We start from the raw sequence: 22713 nt of genomic DNA on the forward strand, positions 1-22713 counted from the left end.
TTCTTTTTTTTTTTTAAAAAAAAAAAAAGAAATGCTGAATAGCTCAAAAATTAATGGTACACAACTAAAAATTGATAGATTTATTAGACACATTTTAACGTTAGAAACTTTTTGTTTAAGAATTAAACACCCAAAATTTGAATAGGATAATTATTTTAAATGATAAAACTGTTGAAAATATTTTTCAATATAGCAAAATGTCAGTGATAGACAGTGACAATTTTGTTATATTTGTAAATAATTTGTCTCATTTTGCTATATTTGAAAAGAACACACTTGAATAAGTAGTAGACATCTTTTAAATATAAAAAAAAAAATTTAAAAATCATGGACTAAAAATGTAATTTAGTCAAAGATACATTAAGCTCAAAATTTTCTTATATTTCCTTTTTTTTTAAACCCTTTCACATGTTACATCCTTGAAAGCAACAATTACTAACCCAAACTTCAAGTAATGTATTGAACCAAAGCAATAGACAATTTTAGGTGATAAATAACTTCAAATAAAGGCCACAAATCTCTCTCTCAATTTGGCTGTAAGTTTTGTTCTTCAAATATTATATCATTTTTTTCCTCTGTCTTTACTAATTGGTCCTGGTTAAATTTTAATTTTACCCTCTCAACCTTGTCAATTATGCTTCTTAAATTTTCAAATTTGTTTAATAAATTCTCAAAATTTATAAATTTTTCATAGATTTTTCAACTTTTTTTTCATCTAATATATTCCTAACATAGACGGGGCTACGTAGGGGCCAGAAGCACGTACTTCCCTTAATTTATCTATCTTTTGTATTTTTAATATAAATTATAAAGTACTATATATTAATATATATATAAAAGTTCGAATTGAGTAATAAAAATGTTGGCTTATTGGTGTATAGGTTTGTTTGATGGTAGTAGATAGGAGTTTGTCTCTTATTACATTCAACATTTTATTTTAGATTTTTATATGAGTTTTTACCTTTTTTTAATAAATAATCAAATGATATATTTTTTTTTTATCAACAACAAGACTGGAAAGTTTATAGCCTTTTTTTCTTCTTTTCGAAATTTATTTTTCAATCTTAAGAACATTCGATTAAAAAGGTATTGTTCATTTTTTTATACAATTTTCATATTTACATTACACTTTACATATTTTTGTTTATTTCCATATTATTTTTACATTCACATTTACTTGCATAGATTTTTAAAATTAATTTCAAAGTTTAAGAGGATTATTTGCTGTCACTTGTTTAGATATACAAACTTAACAAGTAAGTTTTAAAATCTTCTTAGACTTTAGGTTTTTATGCCTTTAAATCTATATAATAGAATGTAATATTCTTATTATTAGTACTTTTGTAGAGTTAATTCAAAATTAATATGGAGAGATATTATAAAAGAAAAATAACAATAGAGATTGTAGAGGTATCATCTTCAAAGAAGAAAAATGTTTTAGATTTTGATCGATCTTATACAGAAATCAATCTAGAAAAACTACTTGCACATTTTGGTCTAAGAACCAAAATTTTTTAGATCAAGTTCATATAGCATATTTACTAAAAGGCCACTGTCAACCTCGCAATCGTAATTTTCCACTTAAGATTTTTGGTACAAAGTCAAGATGATTTAATATAGCTTGGTTAAGTGAATATTCTAATTAGTTAGAATATAGCATTTTAAAGAATGTTGCATTTTGTTTATGTTGCTATCTATTCAAACCAGAAGTAAGTGAAGAGTCAGGATCGGTTTCAAAACATGAAAACTTGTAGATGACAATTGTAATGTAATAAATTAGTTAATATATGAAGTTATGAATACTTTTTTTTTTTATATATTCCTTTAGAATTTCTTTATTAGACTTGTACATATAGTGCCCCTAAATAAAATTTCTGTCTCCTGTCATTGGTTCCTAACCTATTAACTTTTTCAAATAATTAATTAATCTATTAGGTATAAATTTAAATTTATGTCTAATAAAATCCATAACTTTCAATTTTGTGTTTAGCTAATTTATAAATTAAAAAGAAATATCAAATAGAACTATGGCATTAACTTTTCGTTGTCATGTTGACATTTTCATCGATATTTACACATTTTTTTGAGTTTCACATCGATATAAAGGATGAATTGAACTTTTTATTTTGTTGTAAAAATTATCTATGAAACGTAAAAAAAAAAAAAAAAAATTAACAAACTTTAATTAATAGAAGTTTTACACTTTTAACATCGATTTTTCATTAAATACTCACAGTCAAACATTAATTCTAAAAGAATTGAAAAAATTATAATTAATTAAGTTTCATTATTTTTTCATTACTATTAAAATTAATTTTAAAATTTCTCTTTCTAATTATTTAAAATTAATTAATAGACACTAAAACCAAAGGCTAAAGTGAGTACACAACTAGAAAAGTTGATATTAAAATGTAAATCTTGCAACTTAGAGACGAAATTGAAACAAAATCCAAAATTTAAGGACTAAAAGTGTAACATTTGGAAACATAAGAACTAGATTGAAATCAAACTCAAAGTTAAAACTTCAGGCCTCGTTTGGTAACTATTTTATTTTTTGTTTTTGATCTTTGAAATTAAGCCTATAGACCTCACTTACACCTCCAAATTTCTTCATTTGTTATCTATTTGTTATCTATTTTTAACAAACGGTTTAAAAAATCAAACTAACTTTTGAAACTAAAAAAAGTAGTTTTTAAAAACTTGCTGTTGTGTTTAAAATTTGGTTAAGAATTCAACTATTATACTTGAAAAAGATGCAAAACATACTAAAAAAATGGAAAAGAAATAGACTAAATTAAAAAAAACAAAAACAAAAACGGGACCTAAAAAATAACATTTTAAAATTTAAAGACCAATTAAAAACTAAACTTAGAATTTAAAGATCAAAAAGCTTTTTCCCCTCAAATATCTTTTAAAAATACTTATTGTTATCGATATTAAATTAATATTTTAATCAATAATTTTATATAAACCGACTTCAATATTTCTATCGACATTTTAAACCTTGAGCGGGAATTATTAGACATTGGTTAAAATCTAGAAATGCACCACGCTACAAACGGACAACATGGTTGAACTTGAATCTACTTCACCCCTTCTCTCTCTCTCCAACTCTTTCACACAGCCCTTTGTCTCTTATGGTTGACCAATACCTCCCCCACTCGCTTTTCTCGCGCGTGTGTCTCAATCCACCGCCTCTTTTCCTTTTGCCCTTCTGAACTTGTCACGCTCACTCTTCTGGGTTTCTCTCATTCTCTCCAAAAGAAACAATAGAAAAAAAAGGCTCCATCCCCCTAAAAACCCATCTTCTCTTTTCTCCTCTTTCTTCTTCAAACTCCTCTGTTTTGGGGTTTCCTTTGTTCATCCTTCTATTTCAAATGCTTTCTTTTGGGTGAAATAAGGGCTTCAAATTTTAAATTTACACAAGCGGTGAGGACTCAGTTTGGTGAGTTTTCAATATTTTATTGATTATTTTCTTTCTCATTATTTTTCTGTCGCTACTTTGGCCTTTGCCTGGAGCTATTGTCATTTTATTATCGGTAAAAGTGGTCGGTTCTGTTGTTTGTGACACTTCCTTTTGCTATTGCTGTTGCTACTTCTACTTTTGCAAATCTGGGTACGAGAGTTTTGGGGGTTTATTTGTTTTTGCATTGTTGGAGTTATACTGATTTTGGAATTCGAAGGGTATGGTTTGAGTTTTAGTATTTTGATCTGTGGAATGTCAAAAGTGGTTTTTGGAGAAACCCCATTTGAAAAATGGCTCGGATTCGACATCAAATCTTTCAAAATGATGGGTTTTTGAGTTACCCTCCTCCTTTGGGTACTTCTTCTTCAACCCCTTTTGATGGAATTTACAATAAGGAACCAACTCCACCAGCAGTGTCATCTCCAACCTCGTCTGGTACGAGGATAAGTCCAGCAGTTCTTTTTATCATAGTTATTTTGGCTGTTTTGTTTTTCATCTCTGGTCTGCTTCATCTTCTTGTTAGATTCCTTATAAAACACCCATCTTCTTCAGCTTCCTCTCAATCTAACAGAAACCCAGAACTTTCTCCTTCTGATGCACTTCAGAGACAGCTGCAGCAGCTCTTCCATCTTCATGATTCTGGTTTAGATCAAGCTTTTATAGATGCACTTCCTGTTTTTCAGTATAAAGAAATTGTGGGTCTCAAGGAGCCATTTGATTGTGCTGTTTGTTTGTGTGAGTTTTCTGAGAAAGACCAACTCAGATTACTTCCTATGTGCAGCCATGCTTTCCATGTCAATTGTATAGACACTTGGCTCCTGTCGAATTCGACATGTCCTCTTTGTCGAGGAACTCTTTTCAATCCTGGTTTTTCGATTGAAAATCCGATGTATGATTTCGACGATCTTGGAGAAGAAGATGAATGTGCTGGTAATGCAGACCACAGGTTACCTAATTGTCAGAAAACAATGGAAATTCAAGAGGTAGTGAATGAGAAGGGGGTTTTTCCAGTGAGATTAGGGAAATTCAGGAGGATGGATGTGGCGGAGGCTGTAGAGACTGAAGTTGGTGAGACCAGTAGTAGTAATTTGGATGCTAGGAGATGTTATTCGATGGGGTCGTATCAATATGTTGTTATAGATGCTGACCTCAGAATTGCCTTGTCTAAAGCTCGACGAGAGGGTGATAATAAACAGCCCTCGAAAGAGACGGAATCAAACAGCATCTCTCCAATCCAAGCAGATTTGGATGGAAAGAAGCTTAGTAGTGTAGCTAAAGGAGAGAGTTATTCTGTTTCGAAGATCTGGCTTTGGTCTAAAAAGGGGAAGTTCTCAAGTTCTACTGAACCGCAGATAGGTATGCCTTCTTCTCTAAATACAGACTTGCCATGGTTGAGGCAAACACAAGGGCCATGATAAAAATGGCCTCAAAACTGTTTTTTTTCTCTTTTTTTGAGTTGAAAATGATCCTTATTAATGTTTGTTGTATCTATTTAGATTTTTGTCTATGAAATTTCCTTGGTGCTAATTTGTGAGTTATTGACTATTACAAAAGTGTTAGCATCCATAATCCAGTAGTCCATCCTCCTACCGTTGAAACCAGAAATCACATCCTTTTCTTCTGAACTATTTTCGACTTTTCGGACGATGTGAATATAGGATTTCTAGAATAGGAAGAGCAGTGATGTCTTGAATGATGATACAATAAACATGATTCGAAGAAAGTTGGAGCAGTCGATATGAACTCCGCTAGTGTGGTAGATCTCTTGATTCATTCATTTTGATGTTTGTATTTGAAGGCCTACAAAGATCATAATACCTGTTCTTTTTCTTTTTCTTTGTACGTTTCGTTTTAATTTTTTCCATCGATATTTCCATGTCTCTATAATTTATTGTACAAACACATCTCATCATTCAATCACTTTTGTTTCAGATTCTGAAATTTGTACATATTGGGTTTTTTTTTTTTTTTTTTTTTTCTTTATTTTGGGTTATTTCAAATCTCCAAAGAACTTTCTTGTAACATTTGCATATTTAGAGGTTTGTTAAAATCTTCCAAAACAGAGGAGGAGAAGGCTCCAAAAGCACTTTGTCTCTCACTGCCCTGCCCTTAGCATTATCATCTGTCTAAGATGTGCCAATGAGTGGACCATGTCCTTTTACTTTTTTCATAGCTTTTGAAGCACTTTCCCTTTCTCTCTTTCGCTCTCATATATTTTTTTATGTTGATTGGAAGAAGCTTTTCTTTTATGAGGCCCCTCTTGCTTTGAAAAATAATGTGGTTTTGAAGGGGATAGGGAGAGTGGTGGTGGGATCCATAAAAGTTTTGAGGTTTGATAGAATGATTATGCATCACTCTTGTGAATGTAAGAAGCTTTTTTTTTTTTTTTCCCTCCAACAACATGGGTTTCGAGGATTCCAATTAGAGGTCTTATTGATCGAAAGTATATGATTAAACCAGTTAAGCATTTGTCTTATTGATTGAAGGTATATGCCTAAACTGATTGTTTTAAAAAGTTCTCTCGGGAGTGTGCCTAGGCTCAAGGCGCAAGTCTGGTGCCTTATCTTGAAAAGGCGAGGCTCACAAAATAAGCCTTGGAGCTTTTTCATATTTTTTAAAAATAGTAATAATTATGATTTTTCCTTGTTAACTTGAAAAAAAAAATCAAATTTACTAACCCTAAATGCAAACTTCTTGTGTTTAGTGTCTTTCGTATTTCCACTTTAGCTATGCTTTTTCTTACTTATGTAGTACTTTTATATATAATGCACATAAAAAAAACACGTTTTTTTTGTGCCTTGTGCTTAAGTCTCATATGATTATTGCACCTTAAACTCTAAAATATACAGCCTAAACTAGTTTGAGCAATGCTCTGAGTTTGTTATGAAATAGGTTTGTTATTCAAAAAGTGGGTGTTTATTAGTATTAGGAGTAAATGGGGTCCTATTTCTTTTTCTATGTTTCCCATGTGAAGATGTTGATATAACTAAATACATATTCATGTAGTTAATTGAATGCCAACACACACACACTCTCTCTTTCTTTCTCTCTGTCTTAAATGTGATTAGTTGAGCTATACCTTGAGGTGTCTAATTTTGAATGGGTGAAAAAGTCAGCTGAGTTTGAATTTGTCCTTTTTCTTGACACCTTTTTTCCCTTAATAATTATTTTGCATTAAAAAACTTAGGGCTGTTTAACAATAATTTTAGAAAAAACCTTTGAGTTCTTATCAATTAAGTTAAAGATTGGTGGGGAAAAGGAAATTGAAAATAAAATTAGTATATTTGATAGATGTTGGAAAAGTAGATTTGGTCTTGTTGGATTACATTATTAAAGGTAGGAGAAAAGGTGGGATTAGTGTGAACCAAGTGACTTAGGTGAAAAAGGGGTATATATAAATTGTATTTCATTCCTAAAGTCATAAAATAAGTATTTAAGAATGGTAGAAATCTATGAAATAAAATAATATATGTCAAGTATGAAATGGAAGAATATGTAATATCGTAAGACTAGATTTGTTTTTAATTTTTTTCCTTGCAAAATGGGTTTATATTTATGAAACATACATAATCTTTTTCATTGACATTAACTAGTTGTCAAGCTCATTCATTTTTGGCTCGAAATTAGAATAGGCTGATTTGTTTGGATTTTAGAGTTGTAAGATGTTACATTGCATTTTTTTTTTTTTGGATGAAGGTGATAATCTATTGCAAAAGGAGAATCTATTAGCTTAACGTCAAGATACAAATAATGCAAAATAAAAGTACAAGAGTTAGAGCTCACAAATAAAACAAACAAGCATAGCAAAGAAGCAGATGTAAAAGACAAGCTCACAGCTCGTGCTAGATGCAACCAATGAAAACACATCATAAAAAAATTGAAAAATCAAAAGGGTCTTAGAGGTCTACCAAAAGTTTAGATTCAATAGCCACATTGCGACAAATTACCACCAAAGGAGAAACATCATCTTGAGTGAATAACACTGGAGGATCAGTCGCATGAATGGACCCAAAAGTAGAACCATAAGCTCCCACCCTTGAATCACTTTTAGCAACTTTAAAAATCACCCCTTCAGAAAGACTTGGCCCCTTAACAAGGGTAAGGACCGAACCAACACCAGAGGGAGCTGGGGGTGCTGAAGAGGAGCACCCCTCAAGTTTTCCAATCCAACACTATTAACATAATGACCAAAAGTACCATGCTGCACATACTTGTGCGACCTCCGTACATTGTTATTAAATAATAAAGATTTTTCAAGAAGTTTATTTATTATTTAAAAAGTTTCTTGGAAGACAGTTTAGGGCTTTGGATCTTACACCACTTTGTCCAAGACCAATTTGTAGCCCTTGGATCTTTCACATTGATTAAGGAAAAATTAGAGCTATTGGATCCTTTACATCTATCAAGGACAATTTGGAGCCATTGAATTTACTTGATTATCAAGTTTCTTTTGGCTATAAATAGGTGGAGACCCATAGTTGATAAACCATTCCAAAATCTCCAACAAGTGAACAAAATGTGCGAGAGAAAAATAGAGAGTTTCTTCTTATAAGAGAGCTTGAAATTCCTCTGTAAGAAAGAATGTTTGTAACTTCTATTTTATATTGTGGAATTCTTTTATCCTTACTCATGATTTTTACCCAAATTTGTTTAGGGGTTTCTTCACGTAAAATCACTGTGTGTTATTCTTTCCTTTCTTCTTCTTCATCATTATTATTTTCAATCTAATTTAGCTGCGATTTTACTCTATTTGGTCACCAATCATTTTTCCGCACCAAGTGGTATCAGAGTAAGGTTTAATTTTGAGTGTGAATATTTACTTATTGTATGCTTTGTGGTTGTCACTAATAAGTGGATCCTCCACATCAAAAAATAAGTTAGATATTTTACACTTGAATTAAAAGGCACGATCGATGATTGTTTATAGTTCATGATAGGATGTAATGGTGGCAAAGTTCGAGATTGAGAAGTTCAACGAAACTAATTTCTCGTTATGGAAGTTGAAGATGAAGGTTTTCTTGAGAAAAGATAATTTTTTGTAGTCATTGATGAAAGGCCAATGGAGATTGCTGATGATAACAAGTGGAACGAGATGGATGGGAATGCTATTGCAAATATTCATCTAACATTGATAGATAATGTACAAGCATTGAGGAGAAGAAAATCACATAGGAGATTTGGGTTCATCTCACCAAATTTACGAAGCCAAATCACTTCACAACAAGATTTTTCTTAAGAGGAAGTTGTATACTTTTTAGGTGTTAAGAGTCCACGTCAATGACGGAGCACATGAACATGATGCATACTCTATTTTCTCAATTCACATCGTTTGGTTCTGAAATAGAATCAAATAAACGTGCTAAACTTCTACTTTGAAGTTTTCCTGATTCATATATTTAACTTATCATCAATTTGACAAATAATGTTCACATTGATTGGCTAAGCTTTGATGATCTTACACTTTTTGTACTAGAAGAGGAAAATCGATGCAAGAACAAATAAGATAAGTTGGTAAATTCATAAGAAGCAGAAGCACTGGCGATACAGGAGGCAGGTCAGTAGAACGTGGCTCAAGTGAGAGTTAAAATCAAGGAAGGTCAAAATCAAGAAATAAGAAGAACATGAAGTGCTATAATTGTGGAAAAAAGGGACATTTGAAGAAATGTTATCAAAATTTAAACAAGAAAGATTCCAATTTGTAGGGAAATGTAGCAAACACCCTAAATGAAAGTGGTTCCTTGTCTTATGAAGTAGTGACAGCTATAGAAGGGAAAAAAAGAACTACTAAAGTATGGTTCTTCGACTCAAGAGCCACTTATCACATGACTTCTCGTCGAGAATGGTTCCATCATTATGAGCCTATCTCTGGAGGATTTGTGTTTAGTTGTGATGATCATGCCTTGAAGATCGTTCATATTAGAACTATTAAGTCGAAGTTCCATGATAATATAGTTTGCATGAGTGCAACATGTAGAAAGCTTGAAAAAGAACTTACTGTCATTAGGTCAACTTGAAGATCTTGATAGCAAAGTTGTAATTGAGAATGGAATCATGAAGGTGATTTGAGGTGCACTTATACTTATTGTTGAAATGCGCACTTCGAACAACCAAGTACGAGGATCTCGCTGAAATGTCTTGAATCGTATTAAGCATATTTATTTATTTGTAGTTATTTACAATTATGACCCTAGGGTTTAGATTAGTGCGCTATATAAACTCTCTAACCTTAGAGGCATTGGTTATGATGTAATTTCTAAAAACATTCTCTCTAATAATATTGTTCTCCCTCTGCCCGTGGACGTAGCTAACACACTGTTAGTGAACCACGTATATCTGTGTGTCGATCTTCTCTATCTCTACGTTCCTTTTTCTGTTCTTTAATTGTCAATTTCGTAACACATATGAAGGAAGAAAAGGTGAATGCAAACTTGTACATGCTGAGGAAGAAACTTTGCAAAAAGGAGAAGCATCAGTTGCTTCAAGTAGTCCATGTGAAAAGCTCTCATAAAAAACTTGGACATGTGTCTGAACAAAATTCTTGCAGAGTGGAATCTACTCGTAGGGCTAACTAAGGTGTCTCTTCCCTTTTGTGAGCATTATGTTACAAGTAAGCAACACAAATTAAAGTTCAACACATCAAAATCTAGAAGTAAAGTGATTCTAGAAATGGTTCATTCTAATGTATGGCAAGCACCAATTACATTTTTGGGAGGGATAAGGTACTTTGTAACCTTCATAGATGATTACTCCAAAAGGTGTTGGGTGTATCCTATCAAGAAGAAGACATGTGTGGTCAGTCTTCAAAGTATTCAAAACGCAAGTAGAACTCCAATCTGACAAGAAGATTAATTGTTTGCAAACAGATAATGGAGGAGAATATACAAGCAACGAGTTGGTAGAATTCTGTAATCAAGAAGACATTAAAAGGTGAATCACTACGGGTTATACTCCTTAGCAAAATGGAGCAGCAGAGCAGAGGAATAGAACCTCGTTCGAGAAAATAAGTGCAATGCAGAGCTACAAGCCTAAAGAAGACTTTCTGGGTAGAAGCAGTCAGTATCGCTTGTTATATTGCGAATTGTACTCAATAAAATGCAATTGAGTTGAAGACATCAATGCAAATCTGGACTGACAAGCCAACTAATTATTTGAACCTCAATATATTCAGAAGTCTAGTGTACAATGCCCAAGAAACTACAAAGTCAAATCCAAAATCCAGGAGATGTCTACTATTGGGGAATGTTGATGGTGTGAAGGGATATCGTCTGTGGGATCCTACTGCCCACAAGGTTATCATCAATGGGGATGCAATAATAAGTAGTAAATGATAGTACTGTAAATGAAAGCTCGAACAAATTGGATCTTCCACATTAAGGATAAATTGGAGCCATTAGATTCTTTACATTTATCAAGTCCAATTTGGACCCATTAGATTTTCTTGGTGACCAAGTTTCTTTGGGCTATTAATAGATGCGGATTCGGTGTTGCCAAACCATTTCAAAAGCTCCATCAAGTGAACAAAGTGTGTGAGAGAAAAATAGAGAGAATTTCTTCTTATAAGAGAGCTTGATATTTCTCAATAAGAAAGAAGGTTTGTAACTTTTATATTATATAGTGGAATTCTCCTATCTTTGCCCGTACTTTTTACCCTATTTGTTTAGAAGTCTTCCATATAAAATCATTGTGTGTCACTCCCCTTTCTTCTTCATCATTATTATTCTCAATCTAATTTAGTTGTGATCTTACCCTATTTGGTCATCAATTATTATCACTATTATTCTCAATCTAGCTACGATTTTACTTTATTTGGTCACCAATCATTTTTTCACAACAATTGCATACTTATTACTTGTAAGTCTTAGGGTTATATGTTAAAAAGGATCTATCAATTAGAAAAAGAAAAAGAAAAACTTTCTTTGTTGAAAAATGTTCAATCTGACCTTTTTAGATAATCTTATAGTTTCTAGATACTTGATTTTTTTTTTTTTTTTTTTTTTTTTGAAAATTTTCCCAAACAAATAGATTCATATTAATGAAACGTGCACATTTTCTTCCTTAGCATTAACCAATCGTGAACTTAACAATTTTTTCAACCAACTATAATTTTTTGGGATTAGAGTTTTAGGATATTATAAAGAAAAAAGGAACTTTTAAACCAATATGACCATTTTCTGAAATTCTTCAAATAATAGATACACAATTTCTTTCTTTCTTTCTTTCTTTGAAAAAAAAAAAAAAAAAACTCAAAAAATTGGTTCATATTATTCAAACAAGCATTTTTTTTCTTTTCATAACGAGTTTTTTTAACCACGTATTTGAACTGAGTCAAGTTTATTATTATTATTTTCTCAAAGTGAATCTAACTGATTTTATGATATATTGCTAAAATTTGTAGAGTTGTATGTTTAAAATGTCTTCAAACTATACATTGGCCTTAAAGTAATTGAAAGTGAACAAACCTAGTTTTTTTTTTTTTTTTTACCCACATGCTTGAAATGAATCTATTTAATTTTTTTGGGATTTAGTGTTTTAAGAGGAAAAATTAAAAGGATATTGTCCTTTTAGAAACTATTTAGGAAAATATTATTGTTTTCAAACTATTTGTAAAAATATATATATATTTTTTTAAATAAGTCGAGGGTTAAAAATTTGACCTAGATAGGTCAAATTTTGAACCCTCGACCTTCCCCTTTCACTTTACATTTGAATGTCGAACTTTGAACCCTCGACCTTGCCCTAACATTATTATTGAGTCTGTTTAATTATCATTCTGGAGACCTTCCACATAATTATTTGATGTGGAGAGAACGAAAGATCTTTCTCATTCCGAAGACCTTCCTCATAACACTCATAATTATTTGATGTGTTAAAAATAATTTTGTATTGGGAGAGAACGGAAGAGGAAAGAGTAAGAGAGAGAGCGAGATTTTAAGAGAGAGAGATTTTGAGAGAGCGATAGTTTGAGAGAATGAGATTTAAAGAGCGAGAGCGAGATATCCGTACAAATTTCTTTTTTTTTTCTTTTTTTAATTATTACACATTCCACTTCTTTCTTTCTTCCTTCCTTTCTTTTTTTTTTTTTTTAATTTTTCATGTTATAAAAAAAATTCTAAAAAATTTTTATTATTATTTATAATTTAAAAAAGAAAAAAGAAAAAAAAACTTCATCAAAATCTTGGTACCAAATGTACAAAAGAAATTCAAGATCATTATTGTAAAATCTTTTAAACTATTGACCTCACTACTGGGATTAAAATTTCTGTTCTTTATATCAATAATAAAGTCTTATTTATAGACTTTCATGTGAAAGTTTTGAGTGTTGATTTTGAAGTTTTTTTTACCTAACTTTTTAGATTTAGACTATCTGATGTTATTATTTATGTCAATGACATTTAAAAGCTTCTATATTAAAATAATTAATATTCATAATATATAAAAAGAATAAATTAAAAAAATAATATCTCATAAAAATAAAAAAATGTAAATTAAATATCACATTTATATAAAAATAATTACAAAAATCAATGTGTCCCACAAGGTAGACGTTGTCGATTTCGAGCTGGTTGTCGTCGTCGATTTCGAACTTGAGATTGCTCGGGTTCTTCTTGATGTTGCTCTGGTACCTCTGCAGGCGCTTTATAATATAAATATTCATTATGCTCTCCACGACCCCGACCATGTCCATGCACGTATGAAGACGAAGGACCAGCCTTTGAGTCATAATGTTCTGAACCAAATGCTGGCATCATCATCATCGGACTAACATAATCAGTTTGACTCTGCGTCTGCATCATAGGGGGCAACTCTTCCATATTATGTGCAACCTCATCAAACTCATCCTATTCCCGAACAGGTCCTCTACGTCTAGGAGCTGGTGGAGGAACAATAGGTATATCGTACATATAATGAATTTCCTCCATATAGCTTTGGTTGTCACTACATATAGTAAGAACCTGGTTCGGATCATTCGCAACCTCACGGAGTCTACGGTTGTTGATCTCTGTGAATTATAAAACAATTAGACAATATTTAAAATAAATTTAAATTAAAAATAATTAGATAATATTAATTTACCAGATGACCCACAACTGCTCCCGGACGAGTGACATAGCGTCTTGTGATATAATATTATACCAATGAATATATTTTGGACTGTTCAAGAGAAATCCCCATTACAATAAACCTTGTACGACCAAATGTGCAACTTTTTCAGACCAATCTTCAGTCTTTAGGTCAATATCATGTAGTACGGGTTCAGTATTACAAGGCGATGGGACATTCTGCTGAAAATCGAATTGTCTCATCACCCTGTCAAGAAGATGCCACTCACCAATGTGAAAACATATGAGAGGACTCATCGTCCACCATATGTTTTAATCATTCGTACAAAAATTAGGCAAAGTATGCATAATAATTTTGTACGGTTCCCAAATAACCTGAAACACAAAATATTATATTAGAGAATATTAAAGACAAATACAATAAAAACGTGTATAAAATAATCAATTAGGTTTAGTGTAATGTATTTGTTCAGGTTGAAGCAGATCAAAGCTAACTACATGTGTGGCTGTCCTAGTCACACAAAATTCGTCTCTCCACCTAAATTTTTAAATTGATAATTTATAATTTAAATTAACTAGATCAGTGATATAAAAATTAAATTGAATTAAAACAACATACCGAGAACCGGAGGCTCATCCAACCAATTGAGCGTCATTAACATGTTATAGCTGTGGAGCCATTGTTGGAAATCGTACATCACTCCGGTGACCGACTCACTGTCAACAGGTAACCCTAACAACACTTCTATGTCTTATAGAGTGATAGTGCACTCTCCAACAGACATATAGAATGTATGCCAACAGACATATAGAATGTATGCGTCTTGGGCCTCCATCTGTGATCAGATGCCAGTCCAACTGAATAAATCCTAATCTGGCAATCTCATAGAATCCAGATGTGCGCAGTAGTGGTAGTATTTGAGTCCAGATGTGCACTGTAGTGGTAGTATTCGAGGGTGGAGCGGGATAGTGCCCTGGAGAACTGCCTCTTGACGCCTGCAAGATATTTCTCCAGTAGTACGATCTCGCCATACAACAGATGATCGATGAATGGACTGGTCGTACAAAACATCGGGATCAACAGGTCCTGGGTTTAAAGCCATGATCTGAAAAAAAAAAAATATTTATTTCTCAATTAAAAAAATACTTATGTTTCTCAATTAAAAGAATAATGTACAACTTAATTAGAAGAATAATGTACAACTTAATTAGAAGAATAATTTACAACTTAATTAAAAGAATAATGTACAACTTAATTAAAAGAATAATGTACAACTTTATAATAAAAAAAATTGAATATACAATAAATTTATTTATTTTCCATAGATATATATATATATATATATACATACATGACCAATGAGAAAAAAAGCTAGTAATCATTAATGAAAAAATAACAACAATAACAGAATTTTGAATTGTAAGAGAGAGCGAGATTCTGAGCGAGATTGTAAGAGAAAGCGAGATTGAGAGTGAGATTATAGGAGAGAGCGAGACGCATACATTCCATAGATGTTGGAGATTGTCCCATCCTACAATCTCGCTCTCTCCTAAAATCTCGCTTTCAATCTCGCTCTCTCTTACAATCTCGCTTTCAATCTCGCTCTCTCTTACAATCTCGCTCTCTCTTAGAATCTGTTTCACCTACTTATCTTCCTTGTCAGATTTCCGACAACCCTAATTTACGTACTGTTTCCAAATTTTTCTTTGTTTGTTGTTCGACCTCTACATTAGTCGAATCCTCAACTCTCGACTTCTAGCCTAAAACTCCTAAAACAACAATATTTCTCTAATAAGTTTCAAAACAACAATATTTATCTAATAAATTTTGAAAACAACAATATTAATATTGCAAGTTTATTACAATAATTTAAAATATGTCATACCTATTAGACACGAAATTAATAATTTGGAGACTTATTTTAGGTCTTTAAATTTCGTAAATTGTGTATGTTCGAGATATATTGAATATATATGTGTCAACTACGAGATGATTAAATTTATAATGGAACTCAAAATTTGCAATTGGAAAATACAGAATCCAAAAATTGTGAGCCTAAGGCTTCTACTAAACTTTCTACCAAAGGATTCACCAGACACAATAATCAATAATCATATACAACAAATTACAATCCCAAATTTTACAAAATCATTATAATCTTCATTTGAAAAATATATATATTTATATAAAAAAATAAAATAATCTTCAAAAAAATTGAAAAACATAAGGGGAAAAAAAATAGAAAAAACGACTTTTTAATTTTTAACGCTGGCTAGAAATTAAACCGATTCAGATTCACCGTTTCCATCGTCCCCAAAACGCTAATCTCCCCTCCGCTCCTCCTTCGCCGGAATCACTACCGACAACCACCGCGTAGGGGGGCTCCGGCGATCGGCAACCGAGATTCCGGAGCCACACGACTCTGCATCCATCTACTCCGCCGTAGCTCCGGAATCAAATGAAAGGCGGACCGTCCTTACCTAGATCCATTGACGATTTAGCGGAGGCCGGAATGGCAGCGAATCGAGTGGAGAAATCACGGCGGACTAAATCGTCGCTGAAAGGATCGTCGTGAGCTGGACCTTCGTCGAAATTAAGAGAATAACTGAGAGGATCGTAACGGAAAGTAGATTGACGATTGCGATTCTTATTGAATTGACGAATGAATGTCTTCCATTTAGGGCCAGCGATGATTTCTGACCATTCGCGAAATCTCTTCCAGCCTCTAAGCCACCATTCATCGTCGTTATCGGCTGCCCTAATCCGCTCCCACCAAGACTGCGAGGGATTGGATCTCAGGCAAGGGAGCCAGAGGCAACAGCCGCGGCTGACGAAGGCGGCGTCGTGAAGATCATCGCCGTGGAAGGCATTTTCGTCGGAAGAGAGATCGGGAGATTGAGCAAGAGACATCAAAAAAGAGGTAATTCGATTCTGTTGGAATTGATTTGCAGAAAAGTTTCAACTTTTCTGCAAATCAATTTACACAGAGATTCTCCCTTCTGGGGTTTTTTTTTTCTTTTCTTTTTTTTTTTTTTTGGGAGAGGGTGTCATTCGGTAATTATATAATTATAATTATATGTGCAAAATGAGAGAATTAAGGGAAAATAGAAACGGAAAATACGCTGGAAAATGAATCCTTATTACGCTAAATGCCACTCTGCCAGATGTTTTTTTTCTGTCTTTTTATTGTTTTTAGGTCTAAATTGCTCTATTTTAGTTAAAAAGGAAAAGAAAAGAAAAGAAATGGCCTTTTCGTTTTACAAATCCAATTGCATAATCTAGGTTAGGGATTTGAAATTGTTGATTGTTTTTTGAGATTTTTTATTTATTAAGAATTCTTATTTTGTAAAATTAAAAAAAAATCAATGGGTTAGAATTTATTGGAAAAATTTACAATAGAGAAATATTGTTGTTTTGAGAGTTTGAGGCTAGAGGTCGAACGTTGAGAACTTGACTAATGTGGAGGTCGAACGTTGAGAACTCGACGAACAAAGAAAAACTTGGAAACAATACATAGACGAAACTTCAACCCTCGACAAGGAAAATCTCGCGAATCTCACTTAGGTTGTCGAAGGTTGAAGTTTCGACACACATCCACCATCGAGATTGCAGGTTTATTACATTTTTTTTCCCTCATAGAGGAAATAAAGTAATGAGATGGTATACTATATGTGTCTGTGTACTCAAGCTGCTTCTAACAACCTATGCATTTTGTTATCATTTCGAACCTATGCATTTTGTTATCATTTCGAATTAGACGGAGGTTTGTGGGATTGACGTGAGGGGGTGGGGATGACTATATTTCTGGGAGCTAACTCCAGGCGAATATGAAGCACATGGATACAAGTTATGCCTTGGAATGAAAGACAATTCCGAATTAGCTTTGTCTACGAACAAAATTTTGTATATTAGGTTGTCAAAGGTTACACACATGTCGAAACTTCAAAGCGATTAAGGAGATAAGTGGGCTGAGAGAGCAAGATTCAAAGCGAGATAGTAGGAGAGAGCGAGATGTTAAACGAGATTTTAAGAGGGAGCGAGATTCAAAGTGAGATTTTAGGAGAGAGCGAGATTCAAAGCGAGAATGTTGGAGAGAGCGAGATTTAGTTTATATTGACTAATCTGACTAACATTGAACTTGCTAAAATGAAATGGTTGAATAATTGAAAAATGAGATTATTCAGGAATACACATTGAATGCTAAGATTACGTATTTAGTTTCTGGTAGTAGATCCATAATCAAAGTGTTTGTGATTGTTCCAGAAGAAATGAAAGCTAGTAATCATTAATGGAAAAATAACAACAATAACAGAGAGAGTGAGATATTGAGAGAGAGCGAGAGCGAGATCTTAGGAGAGAGCGATACTAAGAGAGTGAGAGTGAGAGAGCCAGATCTTAGGAGAGAGCGAGATTGAGAGAGCGAGACTAAGAGAGCGAGAGTTCACTTTATTTGAACTTTCCATATAAATATATATAAAAAAAAAAGAGAAAAAAAAAGCTAATAATCATACTATAATTGAATAATCATTAGACTATAATTGAATATATTAGATTATTATACTATAATTGAATAATCATTAGACAATAAATTGAATATATTAGATTATTATACTATAATTGAATATCATTAGACAACAAATTGAATATATTAGACAACAAATTAGAATTATATTAGATTATTATACTATAATTGAATATCATTAGACAACAAATTGAATATATTAGACTATAATTGAATAATCATTAGACAATAAATTGAATATATTAGATTATTATACTATAATTGAATTATCATTAGACAACAAATTGAATATATTAGATTATTATACTATAATTGAATTATCATTAGACAACAAATTGAATATATTAGATTATTATACTATAATTGAATAATCATTAGACAATAAATTGAATATATTAGATTATTATAATGTATTGATTACAAAAAAAAAAAAATATTGAATATACCATAAATTATTATAAAAAAATTGAATATGCAATAAATTATAATAAAAAAATTGAATATACAATAAAATGAATATATAATAAAAAAGTTATTTATTATTCAATCCCTAACTATCTGGAGCCCGTCTTAATAACGAAGGACACTTCCTTCGATTATGTCCTTCGATTATGTCCTAACTGGTTACAAAATCCACATCGTTGTCGAGTGGCTGATTATGTTCAATCCATCTCGTTGTGATAACGTGAACTTTTCAGTCTGCCAGGTCTTCTCAACAACGATAGATCAAGATGTAAGACGGGCATATTAAGGTGCGTGATCCAGTAATCTTCATGCGGTACAGGTTGAAATTAAGGAGAGTAACATTCAGCATACGTTGACAATTTGTAGTAGTCCTCAATAAAATATTCGTAGTTCATGTTAAAATGTGAGCAAATGGCCATAAAATGCGAGCATGGAATGTCGAATGCTTGTCACTTGTTACATGAACAGTACCGCTCGGTATGATGACTTGTTTGAGATCACTAAGTATGAAACACCTGAGAGAAATTGTAACACACAAAGATGTGTGTTTAATTTCAGATCGACATGCTGGTATATTACAGTAGTGAACAACCCAGCAAATGGTTGGACGGGACCAAAATGTCACCATCGTTTCTGCTTACGACATATCGTCAGTAACTTCAATAAAAGTATAAATTTAATTCATTGAAAAATTATGTTTATCGTGCCGAGTGTTAATTTCAAATTCGAAAGTTCAACAAAGCAATTGAAGATATTAAAGGAATAAATCGGAGCTATCTGAGTTTTTTTGACAACATTAGTTTAGAGCAATGGACTCAAGCACATGATGGAGGATTCAGATATGGATGGATGACGACAAATCTATCAGAGTGCATAAATGGAATCCTCAAAGGAGCTCGAATGTTGCCTATAAATGCTCTTGCTTAGATAACATTCTTCAAATGCGTGAACTATTTCGAGAAAAAAAGAGAAGAAATAAGGGATGCATTGGAGCGTGAGTTTTTTGAGAAAAGAAGATAACATTCTTTAAATGCGTGAGTTTTTTACAAATATCTTGCAGACGTCGAGAGGCAATTCTCCAGCGCACTATCCCGCTCCACCCTCGAATACTACCACTACTGTGCACATCTGGATTCTATGGGGTTGCCAGATTAGGATTTATTCAGTTGGACTAGCATCTGATCACAACCTTGGTCGAGAGATGGAGGCCCGAGACGCATACATTCTATATGTTTGTTGGAGAGTGCACTATCACTCTACAAGACATAGAAGTGTTATTAGGGTTACCTGTTGACAGTGAGCCGGTCACTGGAGTGATGTACGATGACTGGTTAGAAGTTTGTCAACTTTACCTCGGTGCGACCCCACCTGCTGACAAGATTAAAGGATCGAGGTTAAGTTTAATATGGTTAGGAACACAATTTCGTGAGCTCACAGATGATGCAGACGAGGAAACCGTCATAAGATATGCGCGAGCATATATACTACAAATGATGGGTGGAAGTCTGTTTTCAGATAAATCAAGTCATTTTGTTCACTTGATGTTCCTGCCACTGTTAGCTAACCTCCATGATGCGGGGCGGTATTCGTGGGGTGGAGCATGCTTGGCATGGTTGTAGACAACTACGCAAAGCAACCAGACCTGAGGTTCAAGAGATAGCTGGGTCTCTCATACTTTTGCAACTATGGGCTTGGGAGTGATTTCCAACAATGGTTCCACAGCTACATCATGTTAATGACGCTCAGTTAGTTGGACGAGCCTACGGTTCTCGGTATGTTGTTTTAATTCAATTTAATTTTTATATCATTGATCTAGTTAATTTAAATTCTAAATTATCAATTTAAAAATTTAGGTGGAGAGACAAATTTTGTGTGACTAGGACAGCCACACATGCAATCAACCAATATAGATACATGTTTGATCTGCTTCAACCTGAACAGGTACATTACACTAAACCTAATTGATTATTTTATTCACATTTTTATTGTATTTGTCTTTAATATTCTCTAATATAATATTTTGTGTTTCAGGTTATTTGGGAGTCGTACAAAATTATTATGCATACTTTGTCTAATTTTTGTATGAATGGTCAAAACATATGGCGGACGATGAGTTCCTCTCATATATTTTCACATTGGTGAGTGGCTGACAGGGTGATGAGACAATTCGGTTTTCAGCAGGATGTCCCATCGCCTTATAATACTGAACCCGTACTGCATGATATTGACCTAAGGACTGGAGATTGGTCCGAAAAAGTAGCACACTTGGTAGTGCAATGACACTATCGTGCAAGGTTTATTGCAGTGGGGTTTTTTTTAAACAGTTTGACACAGATGTCACTCCAGAATATATTCATTGATATAATAATATCACAAGACGTTACGTCACTCGTCCGGGAGTAGCTGTGGGTCATCTGGTAAATGAATGAATATTATCTAATTATTTTTAATTTAAATTTATTTTAAAATTGTCTAATTGTTTTATAATTCATAGAGATCGAACAATAGTAGACTCCGTGAGGTTGCGAATGATCCGAACCAAGTTCTTGCTATATGTAGTGACAACCAAAGCTATATAGAGGAAATTCATTATATGTACGATATACTTGTTGTTCCTCCACCAGCTCCTGGACGTAGAGGACCTGTTCGAGAAGAGGATGAGTTTGATGAGGTTACACATAATGTGGAAGAGTTGCCCCCTATGATGCAGACGCAGAGTCAAACTGATTATGTATAGTCCGATGATGATGATGTCAGCATTTGGTTCAGGACATTATGACTCAGAGGTTGGTCCTTTGTCTTCATACGTGCATGGACATGGTCGGGATCGTGGAGAGCATAATGAATATTTATATTATGAAGCGCCTACAGTGGTACCAGAGCAATATCAAGAAGAACCCAAGCAACCTCAAGTTCGAAGTCGACGACGACAACCAGTTTGAAATCGACGACGTCCGCCTTGTGGGACACATTGATTTTTATATAAATGAGATATTTAATTTACATTTTTATTTTTATTTTTATGAGTTATTATTTTTTTAATTTATTCTTTTTAGAGTTTAAATAAAATAATAAAATATTTTTAGAAATTGTTTTTATAAAATAGAAAATTTAAAAAAAAAAAAAGAAAAAAAGAAAGAAGAAGGTGGAATGTGTAATAATTAAAAAAGAAAAAAAAGAAAAATTTGTACGGTATTCTCGCTCTCGCTCTCAAAATCTTGCTCTCTCAAACTCTCGCTATCAAAATCTCGCTCTCGAATTTGATAGGGAAGTTCAGTGGCAAAAAGAAAGAGATTCATTAGCTCGTTATTTAGTCAGACTTGCTGAGATGACAGAATTCGTAAAAATTATTCAACAAACTTTGGAAGGAATTCCAGGGGATCTTATGAAAATTTAGAAATATGATCTTTTGATAGAAGAAGGTTTCCGGAATGATAATTAAACCGACTCAATAATAATGTTAGGAAGGGCAAGGTCGAATGTTCAAAGTTCGACGTACAAATGAAAGGAAGGTCGAGGGTTCAAAATTCGACCTATCTAAGTCGAATTTTCTACCCTCGACTTATTTAAAAAAAATAAACAATAATATTTTTACAAATAGTTTGAAAACAACAATATTTTCCTAAATAGTTTCTAAATGGACAATATCCTTTTAATTTTTCCCTTGTTTTCTTATATTTGAAAAAGAACTCATAAAATTATAGTTTTATTTAACATATTTGAACGTGCTAGGTGAAATAAAAATAATTTTGTTGATGGGTCAGTTGAATTTCTTGTATCCATTATTTTATTATTATTCTCGTAGGGACTCTTGTATTCATTAGTATTTTAATAATTTTTCTCCGTGTTTGAATATGACAACAAAATTATATTTATGTTTATGAAATTATCAGAGTATGAATTTTTAGTACATTAAAAGTTGATATTAGGGTCTATTTAATAGGAAACTCAATTTTGTTTTATGCTTTCATATTCATTGAGTTTAGTGAATAGGTTTAGTTGGCGTATTTATACAAATCTTGAAAACAGTTTTTTTTTTTTTTCGGTACATCCAAATTTTGAATTCAAAATTTTAAAATGGAGAACTATATTAAAAATAATAAAAACAATAATGATTATACTATTTCATGTTATAAAATCAACTATTTTTGTTAAATTTAAAGTATGTAATATATTATATGATATTATATGATATTAC

At 32.5% G+C, this 22713-nt stretch overlaps 1 protein-coding gene and 2 long non-coding RNA genes across 5 annotated transcripts; 2 read left to right on the forward strand and 1 right to left on the reverse strand.

Moving 5' to 3' along the window:
• The first annotated feature begins 3065 nt into the window (after positions 1-3065).
• Positions 3066-8901, forward strand: LOC120080045 (RING/U-box superfamily protein). 3 transcript variants are annotated; one of them, XM_039034586.2, is made up of 2 exons: positions 3166-4822; positions 8394-8901. In XM_039034586.2, exons 1-2 carry the CDS (start codon positions 3757-3759, stop codon positions 8408-8410), a joined length of 1083 nt encoding a protein of 360 aa, XP_038890514.1. In that variant the 5' UTR covers positions 3166-3756; the 3' UTR covers positions 8411-8901. The 3 variants fall into 3 exon arrangements, with proteins under 3 accessions (XP_090171065.1, XP_038890514.1, XP_038890513.1); XM_039034585.2 differs by having other exon boundaries at positions 8404-8901; XM_090314939.1 differs by lacking the exon at positions 8394-8901 and having other exon boundaries at positions 3066-4993.
• A 4639-nt stretch (positions 8902-13540) lies between these two features.
• Positions 13541-16602, reverse strand: LOC120079097 (uncharacterized). Its single transcript, XR_016530280.1, has 3 exons — positions 15828-16602; positions 14147-14633; positions 13541-13902 (listed from the first exon to the last, which is right to left on the reverse strand). It is a non-coding gene; the product is annotated as an uncharacterized LOC120079097 (long non-coding RNA).
• Positions 16603-19115: 2513 nt separating this feature from the next.
• On the forward strand, positions 19116-21557 carry LOC150035412 (uncharacterized). Its single transcript, XR_016530279.1, has 4 exons — positions 19116-20287; positions 20369-20456; positions 20547-20932; positions 21010-21557. It is a non-coding gene; the product is annotated as an uncharacterized LOC150035412 (long non-coding RNA).
• Positions 21558-22713: the final 1156 nt, after the last annotated feature.

Source organism: Benincasa hispida, chromosome 6 (genome assembly GCF_027475165.1).
Source record: "Benincasa hispida cultivar pf3 chromosome 6, pf3_genome.v1.1, whole genome shotgun sequence".
Taxonomy (NCBI): domain Eukaryota; kingdom Viridiplantae; phylum Streptophyta; class Magnoliopsida; order Cucurbitales; family Cucurbitaceae; genus Benincasa; species Benincasa hispida.